At 38.5% G+C, this 17,264-nt stretch overlaps 1 protein-coding gene across 1 annotated transcript in view; it reads right to left on the reverse strand.

Moving 5' to 3' along the window:
* Dhc1 (Dynein heavy chain 1) overlaps nt 1-17,264 on the reverse strand; it is a 313,825-nt gene that overhangs the window by 212,096 nt on the left and 84,465 nt on the right. The window contains exons 23-32 of the mRNA XM_070102646.1: nt 15,370-15,610; nt 15,050-15,249; nt 14,309-14,473; nt 13,788-13,940; nt 10,720-10,927; nt 8,831-8,992; nt 8,390-8,614; nt 6,571-6,743; nt 6,215-6,393; nt 4,318-4,505 (exon numbers count right to left, since the gene is read on the reverse strand). Coding sequence (XP_069958747.1) covers nt 4,318-4,505; nt 6,215-6,393; nt 6,571-6,743; nt 8,390-8,614; nt 8,831-8,992; nt 10,720-10,927; nt 13,788-13,940; nt 14,309-14,473; nt 15,050-15,249; nt 15,370-15,610 — 1,894 coding nt within the window. The remainder of the gene's footprint in view (nt 1-4,317; nt 4,506-6,214; nt 6,394-6,570; nt 6,744-8,389; nt 8,615-8,830; nt 8,993-10,719; nt 10,928-13,787; nt 13,941-14,308; nt 14,474-15,049; nt 15,250-15,369; nt 15,611-17,264) is intronic.

Genomic DNA, 17,264 nt, shown 5'->3' on the forward strand with positions numbered 1-17,264 from the left:
CATGGAAACTCGATACCAGGGAAAATGGAATGTCAGCATGATGGCAAATTACTGCTGGTCATTGAAACGTAATGGTCTCGATGCACAGCACAAGCAAAAATCAAAGTGGTCCTCCTTCCTTTGATTCAATATGTAGGCTAACCATTAGAAGCATATTTTTTTAGTAAAATTATTTGATTTGAATCATGTTGATTTGGAATTCATATGTTCTTAAAACTAACAGAATGTGCTTTTCCATGATTACTTGCCTGATTTTAATAAAATAACAATTTATTAAAAATTCACATTTTTTATTACCATTAACTTGTATTTTACTCAAAATTCTTACGTGATAGAGGAAAATGGTTTAGATATTTACAGTCAGCAGCCCAAGAATATGTAAGATCGCAATCATGAATAAAAATAAAAATTAAAAACATTCCAAATGCAGACCAGTGTAATCCTTAATCAATGTATAATTAAGAGTAGTCCCAAAACTCTTAAAGGATAAAAAAAAGAAACCCATTACTGTGCTATTAGTACTATCATAATTATAATGATTAGTAGCAGTAGTAATATTAGTACTATTGTATTAGTGTTATTATGTAAAGTATTTAAGACCAAGCAAATTAAGCAATTTCTAACACAAAAACCCATTTCAATCAATATTTATCCCTTGTAGTTTATATTTATTGCAGTAAGTAAAAAAGCAGAGACGCACCTTCACGCTAATCCCAGAGGATTTGCCTGAAAATGTGTCTGAGTTAAATAGGGAAATCATTTTAATGATGGGATTTAATTGGTATTTCAGGCACCTCAAAGAGATTTTAATGATCACTTAAGAATCCGTCCAGTAGGCTTTAGGAGTTTTAGGTTACTTACCATGCATTAAATTAATGAAACTCTTTTAGAAATGAGTCTGAGTTTGAGCTCATTTAAAATTGCATTGTAAAATCACCTATTTGACTCTGTTAGGAGTTGAGCTCTAACTCTAGGTAATACTTTTTAAATATCAATTGAGGGCACAAATAACCAGCACACAGGAGAGACAAGCTTACGACGATGTTTGGGTCCGACTTGGACCATTTACAAAGTCACACTGTGTGACTTTGTCATAAGCTTCTCTCTTCAATGTACAGGTTATTTGTGTATTGTTCCAGGCACGGTATTGTGCCTTTTTTTCCCCCCTGACTTGAATGACATGAGATTGTGAGAATTCCTCTTTGTATATATATATTTTTAGACACAGGAGCAGAGTTATGCTCACATTGTAATCTTGTGATTAATTTGTCATTTAGTATAATTTCCTACATTTTTTCAGTAGTTTTAATAGTTCCTCTTTTTTTCGGATGACTTTCCAGGTACTATTTATGAAGAAAAAATTATAATACCTTTTCTTAAACCCTTTTTTAAACACTTTTTTGCTTCTTGCAATTCATCCTTCCGTCTCTCAGTATTGATGATGCAGTTTTGATGATGCAGTATTGATGATGCAGTATTGATGATGCTGTATTGATGATGCAGTATAGTGTTAGAAAATCATCATCAATGCATTCGTGTTTCATATCCTAACAAAACTTTATAAAGTGATTACGATGCTCTTCTTATCTTCGTATCAACAATTAAAGGCATGCTAAATGTTTTAATCCTTTCTTTATATTTTTTAAGCTGAGGGAAATGTTTTTTTCTAGTTTATCTCTGGACTAAACATTCTAATTTTACCCTAACATGCATAGTGAACAGCTGTTCTAGCAGCTTCACATCCAGATCTGCAGTGAATCTTAAGAGTTTTTTTTTTCAGAATTTTAAAAATATGATCTGGTAACAATCTTTGGTCCATGATTACCAAATTACCTTTTCTATCTGATGCTTTTAAAAATTTATCGCACAGTTATATTCCTCATGTTGCCTATCATCACTTTCTCTCACTTCCATTATATTACATTACATTAGTCTACTTTAATTCCCATCATCCATCTATCACCTAATTTGTTCACTTTTTTTCAGGTATTCTTGTAGGTATTTCTGATCATTTATATCACTATGATTATTTTATAAATGATAACTGCATACCATACCACGGGCGGGGATAGAACCCGCGATCAGAGAGTCTCAAAACTCCAGACAGGAGTTTTGAGACTCTCTGGCCGCGGGTTCTATCCCCGCCCGTGGTATGGCTTGCTTGCAATCGTGTCATTACGATTTCGTGAGTCATGATAACTGCATCATCCAAAAATTTAATATAATATTTATTCCCTTTGTGAAGTTATTTACATAACTTCATGTAAATTTGAAACATTCACAGTCTAGACATGATCTTTGTGACACTCCGCTGGTGACAGTTTCTCACGCAGACTTTTATTTCTGTTCACTGATTACGTTTCCCCTTTTCAACAAAATCTTTTATCCAATAAATAATCTTACATTTTATTCTTGCTGTGTTTTATAGTTTCCATAATAAATACAATCTGCCCAATCATTTCTTTCTTGAATAATTTATGTGAATATTACAGTAACTTAGCAAAATTTGCATACTCGAGTCCATTTACTCTCACTTATTATAAATAAATGACTTGCATTTCCACCAAAAGTTTTATTTCTCATCCATCCTACACTGATGTTATCTATTTTTATATTTTCTTCTCTCACTCCCTCAGTATGATGCACTGTCTAGAAATTCTTAATATTCTTTAAGAATTATAAGCCGTCCCTGTTGATACCATAAATTCCCAGCTCTTATATAATAATTAACTGTTTAAGATAGCTGACAGTGTCATTCACAGAACTTTCACATAAATCAGTCGGTACCAACGCTCTATGTAACTCTGGAGAACCCTAATTACCAGGCCATATAATGAGGGTAATACCTCGCACTAAATGCCTTACCACGGGTCACGGCCTGAGCTTGCTACCACCTGCAGCTCACAAGACTGCCATCCCCACGAGCCCCTTTGGGGCGGGGCAGATGGCAGACCAGAAGTCTAGCTTCTCCCTACGAGCCCCGTGAGGGCGGGGAATGTGGCTAGGCCTGGGGACAGTTGGTCCCAAAGATGAGGGGGTACATGTACCTCCTCCCATGGGAGACTTACGTCTCGAGGCACTCCCCAGATAGGGAGCCAAGGCCGGGTCACCACTACTTGGAAGACCCGGGCCGGGAGAATACCGGCGAATAAAAAAAAAAAAAAGTCCAACGCACTTTGTTGAAGGGAACCCAGTAATAGTGCGAGTCCTTATCTCCTGACCTTTTCATATTACAAAGAAATTATCAGGCAAGTACTAAAATTACAGATACATATTCTATGCAAAATACTAAATTCTTAACATCTGAAGTAATCCTGAGGCCTGACACTGATCAGTGACCCAGGTAGATGTGTGCTCAAGTTGACCAGATTGAAAAAGAAATTTTTGATACAAATTGAATGCGTAATTTAGAAAAGAAAAGACGAGAAAAATGACACGCATAAAACAGTGCATACACATCTGTGGTACTCTCAGCCAGCCAAGTGAAACACATCACAGAGGTGACAGTGATGCGCTCTGCTGGTGTATAGTGACGGGGATTGTTGAGGTGTACAAGGTCACACTAGCTTCTCATCATCTTCCTATTCTCTTCTGTCTGCCAATCTATATATATATATATATATATATATATATATATATATATATATATATATATATATATATATATATATATATATATATATATATATATATATATATATATATATATACATACATATATCACAACCCATTTCTCTGTCTCAGTTGAATCAATCACTAAACCATTGTCAATTTCTATATATGTCTCTCCTTTTCTCCATCTCTATTTTTTTATCTCTTTCTTACCCATTCCTTTTCACTGTTTTTACCAATTTTCAGTCTCTGTTATTTTCATTCTGTCTCCGTATCTGTCTACTTGTAAGTCTGACTATGCCTCTGTTTCTCGCCTTTTCTGCAACACATCCCTTTATTTTTAGCAACTTTCTCTGATAAATCTGACATTTACATACTGTTGAATGATTCAGTCTGAGTGTAATATGAATGTCAATTATCTAAGTCAAGTGCCTGACCACGGTCGAATACAAACTTGTCAGGTTTTGGTCAAGACTTATCTACCAGCCACGATTCTTAAATCTTCCTCAAATGTTTGTCCAGGCAGACAAATGCACATTCCCACACACACCAAAAAGCCTATTTTCATGCACACATCCCCAAGGTCACACAATTATGAACTTAAGCCCATACTCATATCCAAAATATCCATACCCAAATGCATGCACACAAAAAAACTACACCCACACTTTCACTCTCTCACACACACATACGCACACTACCTACCATGGTAAGGAAGATACCAAACTCAGGGTTCATGGGTATAACGTCTCCGTCAGTAAACTGGAAGGTCTTGCGTCTTTCCTTCTTGCAGGTGTGGACGACGGCAATTTGCTGAGCTGCCACGGACAACACAGGCAGCTCGATGCGGTTGAACTCGTCAAAACAGCCCCAAGACCCTGACTGTGCCAGACCTGCAGAAATTAGGAACTGCTAGAGTGACTGATGCAGAAGTAATGATACTGTATTTACTTTTCGGAAAACGAACAGCAATAAATATAAAACTGACAATATTTTTATTCCATTTTTTAAGAAATTTGTGAGGGAAAAGTTCATTAGATAAGAGTGGAAGAATGAATGAATGGCGGAGGTAGTATAAAAGGTTGAATGCTTGTTGGGTATCGGGCGAGCATCGTTACCTTTCTACCTCCCCTCCCCCCGTCCTTTCTTCACCTGGTGGAGCCAGACTGAGACCCTCCTAGCATATTGGACATTATTTGCCTTCTTCCTCCCACCAAGTCTGAGTATGGTATACCACTCTTCTTTCTTTTTATACATTTTTTTTTAATAAAACCCGACCTGATTTGGCTTACGTATTTTAAAATAATTTTTCTTAGTCTTCACCATTTACTTTACAGACCTTCTGCCTTTCATGCAAGTGACTGATTATCTGGGTTTTTAACTTCGTTATTTTGAGTCTTTTAAGCCTTCTTGATCGAATTGTATCACTCGACACCAGTAAGACAAGGCAGGCAGCAGGATCTATGCACTAGATCAGAAACTTAACCCCATCTTTAACTGAAGACAGCAATGTGTCACTTCACCCTTTGTAACTGATCATATGTTGTCTTCAAAGCCCATCAGCAAACCTCCATAGAGTACACAAAGCCAGCATCTTCCATTGGTGACACACCTGTTGGCGTCTGTGCTCTCAGTCTAAGGCTAATTTTTATACCAGAGTCGCGTCCACGCGACTACCTGGTCTCACAGGCTTTTCGTTCACACACCGGCCCGGTGGCCCGGTGGCCCGGTGGCCTGGTGGCTAAAGCTCCCGCTTCACACACGGAGGGCCCGGGTTCGATTCCCGCCGGGTGGAAACATTCGACACGTTTCCTTACACCTGTTGTCCTGTTCACCTACCAGCAAATAGGTACCTGGGTGTTAGTCGACTGGTGTGGGTCGCATCCTGGGGGACAAGATTAAGGACCCCAATGGAAATAAGTTAGACAGTCCTCGATGACGCACTGACTTTCTTGGGTTATCCTGGGTGGCTAACCCTCCGGGGTTAAAAATCCGAACGAAATCTTATCTTATCTTATCTTACCGTGTATCCTGAGAGCTACTTGCCACGTACATCGGCACATTGGAATTCCATCTGTCCGTTGTATATATTAGCTTCGCTTCACGAAATTAATTTGTATTTTACTTTCATTATTTGCTTCAGTTAGGAAAGTTTTATGTTTGTCTTATCTTTGACATAACTATACTTTTGCAAATCAATAAAACTTTTATTTTCTTTTGTTATAATTTATTCTATACTTTCTTTTCATAAGGAGGAATGGCCCTTTCGAATGCCCTTGTCTAATTTGTATTAAAGGCTATAGAGAAAAGAATGAAAACAGGCATTTTAATATTGCGCTCTAACATGACAGAACGTGTGTTAACATATGGAAGGAATAAGATGGAACGAGTGTTAAGACGTGGTAGTACCAGAGATGTTACGATGTGGAAGTAGCAGGATATAACCTTTACTATCATATACAAGTACTGTCATATGCCAATATATGTGGGTAGCCAGACAGAATGAATGCTATAAGGTGGTAATAAGACAGAAGTTACTTAAAATAAAATTCGTGTTATTTGTTAGTAGCAAAACAAAATGAAGACGGCAGCATGCACTCACCCTTGTATATCCTGCCAAGGCCTCGGTAGTCCATCTGGTCAGAGCAATTGAAGACGACAACGTACTTGCCAAGTGTCTTGCCCATGTCTTTAGTGGTCTCTGTCTTACCCGTGCCGGCAGGGCCAGTGGGACACCCGCCCATACTCATGCTCAGAGCTTGTGCCAGTGTGATATAGCACCTGCACCATAGATAATGTTTATTTCGATTTTAGTTTTCCATGTGTAATCAAGAAAAACAAAAGCATCGTTACAGGTGTAAAAACACAGCATATTATTGTAACTGACTAGTGAATATTGCAACTAATAATCGTCTACAACTTAAAAGGTTATATTAGCACTGGTTCCAGGGTGCAAACCTGTCTGTGAGAGGAGTGATGACAAGCCGCTCAGTGCAGCCGACGAACTCATTCTGGTACTGGAAGGTGACGTCGGTGAGCACGATGTTGGTGCGGTCAAGGTCCTCGCGGAAGTAAATGCGAATCTGGCGTAGCCAGTCAAAGTCGGACACCGACCTCACGTTGTTGCGGCACTGTAGCAAGAATGTTGCGACACTGTAGTAAGAATGTTGCGACACTGTACTGAGAATGTTGCGACACTGTACTAAGACTGTTGCGACACTGTACTGTTGCGACACCGAAGTAAAAATGTTGCGACACTGTAGTAACAATGTGGGCACTGCATCTTTTAAGGAAAATTTTCTGGGCAACAAAAAGTCAACATTTTAAATGAACATAGCTAAAATTATTTAAGCCGTAAAGATGTGAAATAGAAAAAAATACATATTTATCAATCAGTTATCCTACGCTGAACAAAAGTATTAAATAAAAAAATGTTTAACAGTACAACAATAGTTTAATCGGTAAAAAATCAAAGAAATTCAACTATGAGAATCAGATTTAAGGAAACGTAAAACATAAGGTTAACCTAAAGAAGGAGGAAAATAATAAAGAATAAAAATTAAATAATAAAACTAGAAACAAAGTATTACTGATGGTTCATTATTACACAGCCTTATAAACCTTCTCCGACTCTTGGAGCATGGGACACCCCCCATCTTGGGAAGATGGGGGGTGTCCCATACTGGCACTCTCTAAATAATAGCACTGGCACCCCTTCCAGACCATGCTAAATACCAGTACCTTCTCCCTAGATTAAATACTGCCACTCCCTTTTTAGATCAAATATTGACACCTCCCCAGATTAAATACCTAACCCCTCGTGGAGCAGATTAAATACTGACACCTTCTCCACAGAGTAAATACCAGCACTCCCTCCTCAAATTATATCCTGGCACCTCTTCAGGATGAATACTGACATCCTCTCTCCAGACTCAACACTGTCAATCCCACAGACATTCTTCCCACAACTAAATACTGATATCTTCTCTCCAGACTCAACACTGTCATCCCACAGCCACTCCCACCCCAACTAATGACATTCTCTCCCCAGACAAGATGGTTGGAAAGCTCAGTTATAATTCCCCGCTTTGCTAGTGTTGGTAAATATACAGAGTTCATTAAGCTGTCTCTGCTGCAAAATGATATGTGCAATACAGCAAACCTTCGTGCAGTGCAGAAATTCTTCTCACATGGAAATGATAAGCCAGTCTCCTCCATCACACACCCACAGAGAGACTAAATATTTGATTGTAAAGCTGCCTTGAAGCACTCTGCCATGTTATCTGTGCACTGCATTAGAGAAATAAAAACAGGAATTTTAATTTGAAGTTGAATGTATTTTCAATGGCTGACAGCATCACAAAATTTAACGTGTTTACCTTTTCGAGAAGTACCAACGGGTAGGCTCAGAGTTATTGTACAGGACCATAATTTTTTGTCTTTCGACTTCCTCGTCTCAATGATGTAGTGGAGTTGCAGTTGAGACGAAGAATTTTGAAATTTTCATATTTAAAATTTTCAGTATTTAGAGACGTAGGGTAAAATATGCACTGGATGAGAGTATTCTTCCTCGCTATTTATTTTATTATCTGAATTTAAGAATACGCTGATCACAGTGACTCTTCATCCTCCCCCTTTCATAAGAGCTATCTTTCGTCCCTGTCTACCTTATCCTCCCTCCACCTTTCTCTCTCTCTCTCTCTCTCTCTCTCTCTCTCTCTCTCTCTCTCTCTCTCTCTCTCTCCACAGCAAAGCACACACTCTCACTCCAGCTTACCAAACTATCAAATATGTCCCTCTGGTGGATGTGGATGGTGATGAGGGTCTCGTACTTGGTCCTCTGCACAGGCTCCAGGTCTCTGGTCGTCTGATTAATCAAGAGGTTCAGCAGGTCCAAAAACCTGTTGTTCATATCTGCCATGACCCGGCGGTCAGCACGGGCTTGTGTCAGAGCCATCTCTGAGTCCCTGGTCCAGATCATCTGCAGGCCCAGGATGCCAACCTGTGCCATGAGAGAGATTCAAATCAATTCAATCAGTGCTTACATTTTCTAGATGGGGTTTCGAACTCAGGTTGAGAGGAAAAGAACTCGTGGAGAATTGGATGTAATTAACTGAATATACAGGAAGAAACTACGTAAGAGAACTTGTTTAATGGTGACAAATGATCCTCCATCACATGCAGCGGGGGTGAGGAAAACAATTAGCAGAAAATGTACCTGAGCTGGAAACTGTTCCAGGAAGCGGAGGACATTTAGGTCTGGATCCTGGATGACATGGTGAGCTTGACGGATGATGCCGTGCACTGACTGCTGGCACATCACCAAGAGTTTCATCAACCAGATCTCCACACTACCTTCTGCTCTCACCGGCTTCTCCAGCTGTTAAGAACACAAGAGTTCGCTGTCGTTTTTATTTTTATCAGAGAAAAAGACAAAAAGGAAATCTATAAATCAGTGGTTTCTCAAACTTATTTTAAGTGATACCACCATCTTCAAGTCACTTATCATATGCTGTAGCACCCCTAGTTAATTTTCTATTAAAACGGCTTCCCAAGAGTACTTAGTATTAATAATAATAACATGAACGCATAAAAAAAACATAGGAAATATATAATATAAAAACCTGTTAGTGTAATACACAAACATTATTTATCAGAATAAAATAAAGAAAACAAACAGAAACTAACTTTTCTTCTGTAACCTTTTTTAGTGAGATATTTGTGCTTGGTGTGACTGACAAATTCTTTTGACATTAAGTGGAATATTAGACTCATTATTCCTTCATTTCTTCCTCGACCGATTGTAACCTTCTCCTCTTGTTAGTCTTTATGTTTGTGAGCAGCACAGAAAATCCCAACTCACAAGGTAAGATGTGAAAAATTGCATGAGACTTACCATTTTTTTTTTCACAACTTTAGAATGTGTGATGAATGGTTTGAAAAACCGACAAGTTGAAGATTGAGACACTTATGCAGCATATGGGAATCTTTATTCAGGAAACGTTTCGCCACACAGTGGCTTCATCAGTTCAATACAAAGAGGAAGGCGTAAGGAGAGGAGGAGTATGAGGTAATCAGTCCCTCAGCCTGGAGTCGATGTGTTCAGTCCATCAAGATTGATGAACTGAACACATCGACTCCAGGCTGAGGGACTGATTACCTCATACTCCTCCTCTCCTTACGCCTTCCTCTTTGTATTGGACTGATGAAGCCACTGTGTGGCGAAACGTTTCCTGAATAAAGATTCCCATATGCTGCATAAGTGTCTCAATCTACAACTTTAGAATATTTAGTCTTGATCTCTATCCAGAATTCGTCCAGAGGCACTTCCTTATGCTTTAATTTTAGACTGTCATCATTACATATTTCAGTTAATTTCTCTTCTTCTTCAACGAGCTTAATACTGATGCAGTAAATGGGTTTCTCAACTAGTCATAGTCTACCTTTCATAGGTTTGGGAAATAGTACTGAATTTTTTGAGCACGTACTTCAAGATGCTCAAAAATTAATGGCACGATCTCTTTATTCTTTGTTACAGTAACATGTAGAAACATATCACTGTTGTCTTCCTTCACTTTAACAGCCCAAATTCTCAATTTATCTCTGAAAACATTAGTTTTGTCAGTGGAAGATGAGATATTTCCAGTGTTGTCTTGCATGTTGAAATTTACCTTCTTTAAATGTTCAAAGATATTCACTAAGTAGGATAATTTTGTAGACCAAGTGTCATCTACCAGCAACACACAATTCTTCTTGCTGCTCAAGGGGAAAAAAATAAAAAGCTCATCCTTGAGTTCATACACTCTTGACAACACTTTCCCATCATAATGCCCTTTGACTTAATATTAATCATGTATTTATTACTATACTTTAATAGTTTATCGTTTAATGACATCTGTTCGAGAAAATTATAACAACTCTTCTGCAGTAGTTATTTATACAACAACAAATATTAGTTATAAAATGTTGGTGTTTTAATTAAAACGATGAAGCTAAGACAAAATTACTAATGATCTTGTGGCACCCATGGGCACCATCAGTGTGCCCCGGCACCTTGATTTAAAAACACTGCCATGGATGTATGTAAGTTCTCCCTTCCCTTCTTACCATGACGATCTCGCCTTCGGAAGAAGAAATGGCAGTAATACGGTCGTAGTCCTGCTCGTGGAAGCGGACGGTTTTTGTGTTATCGAAAATGGAGAGAAGGTGAGCCTGTATGGTGTGAGAGTCGGAGGCCTGGCCAAGGATCTCCAGCAGTGCCGGGTCAGATACAAAGAAGAAACGAGGAAACATCATCCTCTTCTTCTCCAAGTAGCTGTAGAAGAAGGAAGATTGGATCGCGTTGTGAACATTTAAATTCAAATGCTTTTGTGTGCCTACATGGCTTCAAATACTTCAGTAATGTGTAGAGAATAATATTACACAAAGAGTTTATAAGTATCAAAACATTTTTGCTAGTAAAGAAAAGAGAGAGAGAGAGAGAGAGAGAGAGAGAAAGAGAGAGAGAGAGAGAGAGAGAGAGAGAGAGAGAGAGAGAGAGAGAGAGAGAGAGAGAGAGAGGGAGTCAGAACCCAATATCAATATCACACACTTATAATTTAGCAAAAGTAAAATCTAATGCTTGAAGTTACATGTATTTATACCTTCCTCTTCCAAGTCACAAACCTGAGATTTTGCTTCAAGCAGAACAGTTATCAGTTGATAAATTAATAAATAAATAAGCATAATAAATAAAAATGTAATAAATAAATAAATGCATTTGCAGAGGTACTGGGAAGATAGAGGGAATATACTGAGGAACTGTTATGTGCATGGATTTGCAGAGAGCATTCATAGTTCCCATGTACAAAGGAAAATGGGACATATTAGTATGTAAGAAGTATAAGAAATAATCATATTGATAATACCTGCTAACGAGAATATGACAGAAAAACAGGACTGCAGAGGAACGAGGACGATTTTGGCAGAGCAATGGGATGTATAGACCAAGTGTTTACATTTAAGTATATAAATGAGCAATATTAGAAAGTTAATAAACTCTTCGTCGGAATTATGAATTTAAAAAGACATACGATTATGGATAGGGGATCAGTGTAGCAGATTTGCAAATGTATGAAATAGGTAGAAAGTTTTTAAAAACAATAAAGAGCTTTTTATGCGGATAGTGAGGCTTAGGCTATAGCATGGAGACAGAGGAATATTTTCCAGTAAAAGTAGAGCTTAGACAGTGATGAGTGATGTTATATTGGTTGTTTAAAGTGTTTATTGATGGAGTTGTAAAAAGAAGTGAATGGTTGGGTGTTTGGGAGTGGTTTGGGATATAAAGTGGGAGTTGTTACTGGTCCTCTTTTGGAAATAAGTTGCATGGTTGGTGGATAAATTTAGGAGGGATTGGAAAAGAAGGAGAATTAAAGGGAACAGAGGAAAGAGTAAAGTGAATATCAAATTGGAGGGAATATGGAGGAAATAAAAATATATTCAGATATTTGGGAGTGGCCTTGTCGACAGATGCGTCTGTGAAAGAAAAGGTGAATCAGAAAATAAACGAAGAAAAAAAAAGGAGGGTAGATATGTTAAGACATCAATGGAAACAGAAAATTTTTATCCATGTAAGCACAAAAGGTTTGTGTCAGAGTATAGAGGTAACAACACAAGGGCTTTATATGTTACAGCGAGGAAGAGGCTGGATGAAGCAGAGATGTTGTGCTTGAATTCGCACTCTGGAGACCTGTGGAGGCTGTGGAGATGTCATGTCTGAGGGCAATATGTGGTGTGAATATAATGCAGAGAATCCCTAGCTTGGAGATTAGAAGGAGGTGCAGGGTTTCGAAAAGTATTATCTAGAGTGCAGAGGAGGGATTGTTGAGGTGGCTCGGACATTAAGAGAGGATGAAACAAAATAGAATGACTTGGAGGACATATAAATCTGTAGTGGAAGGAAGGCGTGTAGGGGTCGTCTAGGAATGGTTGGGGAGGGGTTAAAGGAGGTTTTGTGTGCGATGGGCTTGGACTTCCAGCAAGCGTGTTAGACAGGAGCGAGTGGAGACGAATGGTTTCTATGGCCTGACGTGCTGTTGGAGTGTGAGAAAAGTAACACATATGAAGTGATTCGGGGAGACCGGTTAGTCGGAGTTAAGTTCTGGAAGTGGAAAGCAAAATGCCTGCAGTCTGAAAGAGGAGTGTTGATATGCTGTTGTTTTTTAATTGTAGTAAAGGCACGCCTCTGGCAAGACAATGATTGAGTGAATGATGATGAAAGTATTTCTTCTTTTTCTTACATATTCCCTCAGTGGGAAACGGTTGATGTGTTAACAGAAAAAAAATATAGGCATGTAAATCTAAGGTGTAAGGAAGAACGGGAAGAGGTCTTTCCAAGAAGTGCTGGAAGGAGGGAGTAAAGGAGTCTCTGAGTGCTTGGAACCTGAACACCTAATACGCTTGTGTGAGGGCAATAGTGAGTAGTGAATGGTGACTAGTGGATACATAAAATCAGATTATTTTATTTGCACAACGATTTAAATGGCAGCATAACCATAAGACAGGATAACAATGATGTCTGGGATAAGAAAATAAGTTTGAATAATAAAATATTCTATAACAACAATAACAGCAATAATAATAATAATAATAATAATAATAATAATAATAATAATAATAATAATAAAAATAGTTTATTTCTACAGGGTATATACATTCGGCAAAATTCAATTACAGTAGGACCACTGTATCCGCGGGTCCGGCATCAGCAGTTTCAGTTATCCGCGGTTTGCTGTGGCCAGAAAATAACTCTTAATTTTGCTTAATAATGACCTAAAGTGAAAAAATAGTGATGTGGCAGTTCTTCAAAGCCTAAGAAAAGCCATGAAGTTCTTCAGTGTTTATTGTGCGTAATTTATCAATTAAACTTTATCATAGGTAGGTATGTAACTGAAAAACGATTCATATATACTATCCGTGGTTTCGGTATCCACGGCAGGTACTGTGAATACTCCCCCCCCCCCGAGATACGGGGGTTCTACTGTAGATTTTACGGTACATATTGAAGGCACCATGACTGTGAAACACATTGAAAGGGAGTAAATGTTCATATACTCGTGATTCATTACCGAGAGATGAGACGGCGGAAGAAAGAACTAAGGACATACAGCAAGAGTAATAATTATGAAAGAGCTTACCCGGAAAGGCTCTTTTGGCAGACCTCGAGCTGGTCCTGTAAGTAAGGGAGGAGCTGTTTGAGCATGTCATCCCCCACACAACAAGTCACTACATTCGGGTTATCATGTGCTCGAGCCATGATCTTCTGCCAGTTCTTGTCGATCACATAAAACCTGCAAATATACGGTACATTCCCAGTGAACTGGATATTTAAGTCACTATCCCATGAAGTCGCTAATTATCAACAGCCAACAAAACATACTGTGTGTCAGTTGGATTAAACATGTGCATAAAGTAAACAGAGAGGTTAAGATTCTTGACATTTCTCTATAAACCTATACACAAAAGCAGTCTTTGTTGTAATGTTATAAATATTTAGATTTTGTTAAGTTTGCTTATAATTTAAAATAACCTAGTGATTTGAAAATCCCACTGCTTGGGTGAAACCTCATTTCTGTATTAAACACAAAGACTTAATATGATAAGAAGATATAGAGGAAGGAAAGGATAAAGAAGAGAAAAACATAGGGCAGCATCTGACCTCTTTGCCTCCTTTGGTAGTTGTTTAGCAATATCTCCTCCGACGAAGACAGCCTCAAGGTAGACCCACAGGTTCTGCACGAACAACCAGCGCTCGAGGATTTCGTTAGTGTTGGACAAGTCACTTACCCATTTCTGGATCTGTTTCCGGAAGGGTGCGTTGTATCTGAAGAAATGTTCGAGCAACTCTGAACTACTGGTACTTTATTTCCTTTTAAGTAAAGATCCTAGTAAATGGTGAAGGCTCATAACCCAAAGATCCGAAGCTTACCTCCCTTTAAATGGATCAAACCTGATTGTCTCCCATTTCCCTGCAGTTACATAAGCCTTATATATACAATGATGATGATGATGATGATGATGATGATAATAATAATAATAATAATAATAATGGTATTTTAAGTCTCGCTTAGGCCTGAACAGATAGCTTAATTAAGGATAATCAGTTAATTCTTTGTTAAGGATGAACCACCTATTGAAGAGATGTGGAAAACTGTCTCGAGACAATGTGAAAGGAACCACATGTTGATGAAAAGAGACGAATTATCTGATGGAGAGGAGTCGTGAATTATACGTTGGACGAATGTGGAAAGTGAACTATTTATTAGAGGAAGGGAGGAACGGAGAGCTTACCAGTAATAGTGTACAAAGGAAGAACTTATGCTAGAGAATAAGATTAGAATCATAAGGTAGAACTTTCCTTTCAATAGGAGGGAGCAGAGAATCACAAAGAAGAACCTACCTGTTGGAGAGGAGGGAACCAAGAACCATAAGAGAATCCTCCAACTGGGTGATGACTTCAGCAGTGGTGTCTCCTCGCAACAGAAGCTCCCCACGGTTCTTGAAGGTGGAGAAGGTCAGGTCGTGGTTGGCCCATTCATTAGTGACAATTCTCAGTTTAGCCTCGATATCCTTCTCTTTCACGGCAGAGATGCAGATATCCTGGAAGAGTGGCATAATGTAACGGTGCTAGAAGTCTATTTGAATTTTCCTTAGCTATGCCATTATGCCTCACACAGTCAAGCCACTTTGTCTCATTTCGTGGATGATCCGAACTCCTACCTCAATGTCCTCCTTGAACTGGAGTATAGGAGTGTCCATAATGTTTCTGAGGCAGAAATTTTCGCTGTCCACCTCCAGGGGTCTGTTGATCACTTCGGCAATGCGTTGCCAGTGACGAGGCTTCATTGCCTTGTTCGACATCAGCTCCAGCAGGGGACACATGTCATTAAAGTCGTCGATGGTTTTCTTCAATGTGTTGAAAGCTGGCCACTCCTTCAGACCTTTAGGCAGTTTGCGACACCTGAAACAAATATATATATATATATATATATATATATATATATATATATATATATATATATATATATATATATATATATATATATATATATATTACATGATGGTAGGATTGCTGGTGTCTTTTGTCTGTCTCATAAATATGCAAGATTACAGGTACGTCTTCATACTTCTACTTACACTTAGGTCACACTACACATACATGTACACGTTTATTTATACACACTCATCTGAGTTTTCTTTGATTTTATATTAATAGTTCTTGGTCTTATTACTTTTCCTTTTATATCCATGGGGGAGTGGAAAAAGAATCTTTCCTCCGTAAGCCATGCGTGTTGTAAAAGTCAACTAAAATGCCGGGAACAATGGGATAGTAACCCCTTTTCCTGCAAAGATTACTAAAAAGAATAAGAAGAAAATTGCCAAAGTGGGAAGTCTGAATGTGCATGGATGTTGTGCAAATGATAAGAAAGAGATGATTGTGGATGTAATGAATGAGAAGAAGCTGGATGTCCTGGCTTTAAGTGAAACAAAGCTGAAGGGGGTGGGAGAGTTTCAGTGGAGAGGAATAAATGGGATTAGGTCAGGGGTTTCAAATAGAGTTAGAGCTAAAGAAGGAGTAGCAATAATGTTGAAGGATAAGATATGGCAGGAAAAGAGGGACTATAAATGTATTAATTCAAGGATTATGTAGAGTAAAATAAAGGTTGGATGTGAAAAGTGGGTTATAGTAAGTGTATATGCACCTGGAGAAGAGAGAAGTGTAGAGGAGAGATAGAGATTTCGGGAAATGTTGAGTGAATGCGTGGGGAGTTTTGAACCAAGTGTGAGAGTACTTGTGGTTGGGGATTTCAATGCTAAAGTGGGTAAAAATGTTGTGGACGGAGTAGTAGGTAAATTTGGGGTGCCAGGGGTAAATGTAAATGGGGATCCTTTAATTGAGCTATGTGTAGAAAGAGATTTGGTAATAAGTAATACATATTTTATGAAAAAGAGGATAAATAAATATACAAGGAATGATGTAGCACGTACTGAAAGTAGTTTGTTAGATTATGTATTGGTGGATAAAAGGTTGATGGGTAGGCTCCAGGATGTACATGTTTATAGAGGGGCAACTGATATATCGGATCATTATTTAGTTGTAGCTACAGTTAGAGTAAGAGGTAGATGGGACAAGAGGAAGGTGGCAACAACAAGTAGGAGGGAAGTGAAAGTGTATAAACTAATGGAGGAGGAAGTTGGGATAAGATATAAGCGACTATTGGCAGAAAGGTGGGATAGTGCAAAGATGAGTAGTGGGGGGGGGGGAGGTTGAAGAGGGTTGGACGAGTTTTAAAAATGCAGTATTAGAATGTGGGGCAGAAGTTTGTGGTTATAGGAGGGTGGGGGCAGGAGGAAAGAGGAGTGATTGGTGGAATGATGAGGTAAAGGGTGTGATAAAAGAGAAAAAGTTAGCTTATAAGAGGTTTTTACAAAGCAGAAGTGTTATAAGAAGAGCAGAGTATATGGAGAGTAAAAGAAAGGTGAAGAGAGTGGTGAGAGAGTGCAAAAGGAGAGCAGATGATAGAGTGGGAGAGGCACTGTCAAGAAATTTTAATGAAAATAAGAAAAAAAATTGGAGTGAGTTAAACAAGTTAAGAAAGCCTAGGGAAAGTATG

The sequence above is a fragment of the Cherax quadricarinatus genome, chromosome 82, assembly GCF_038502225.1.
Source record: "Cherax quadricarinatus isolate ZL_2023a chromosome 82, ASM3850222v1, whole genome shotgun sequence".
In the NCBI taxonomy this organism is placed as follows: Eukaryota; Metazoa; Arthropoda; class Malacostraca; order Decapoda; family Parastacidae; genus Cherax; species Cherax quadricarinatus.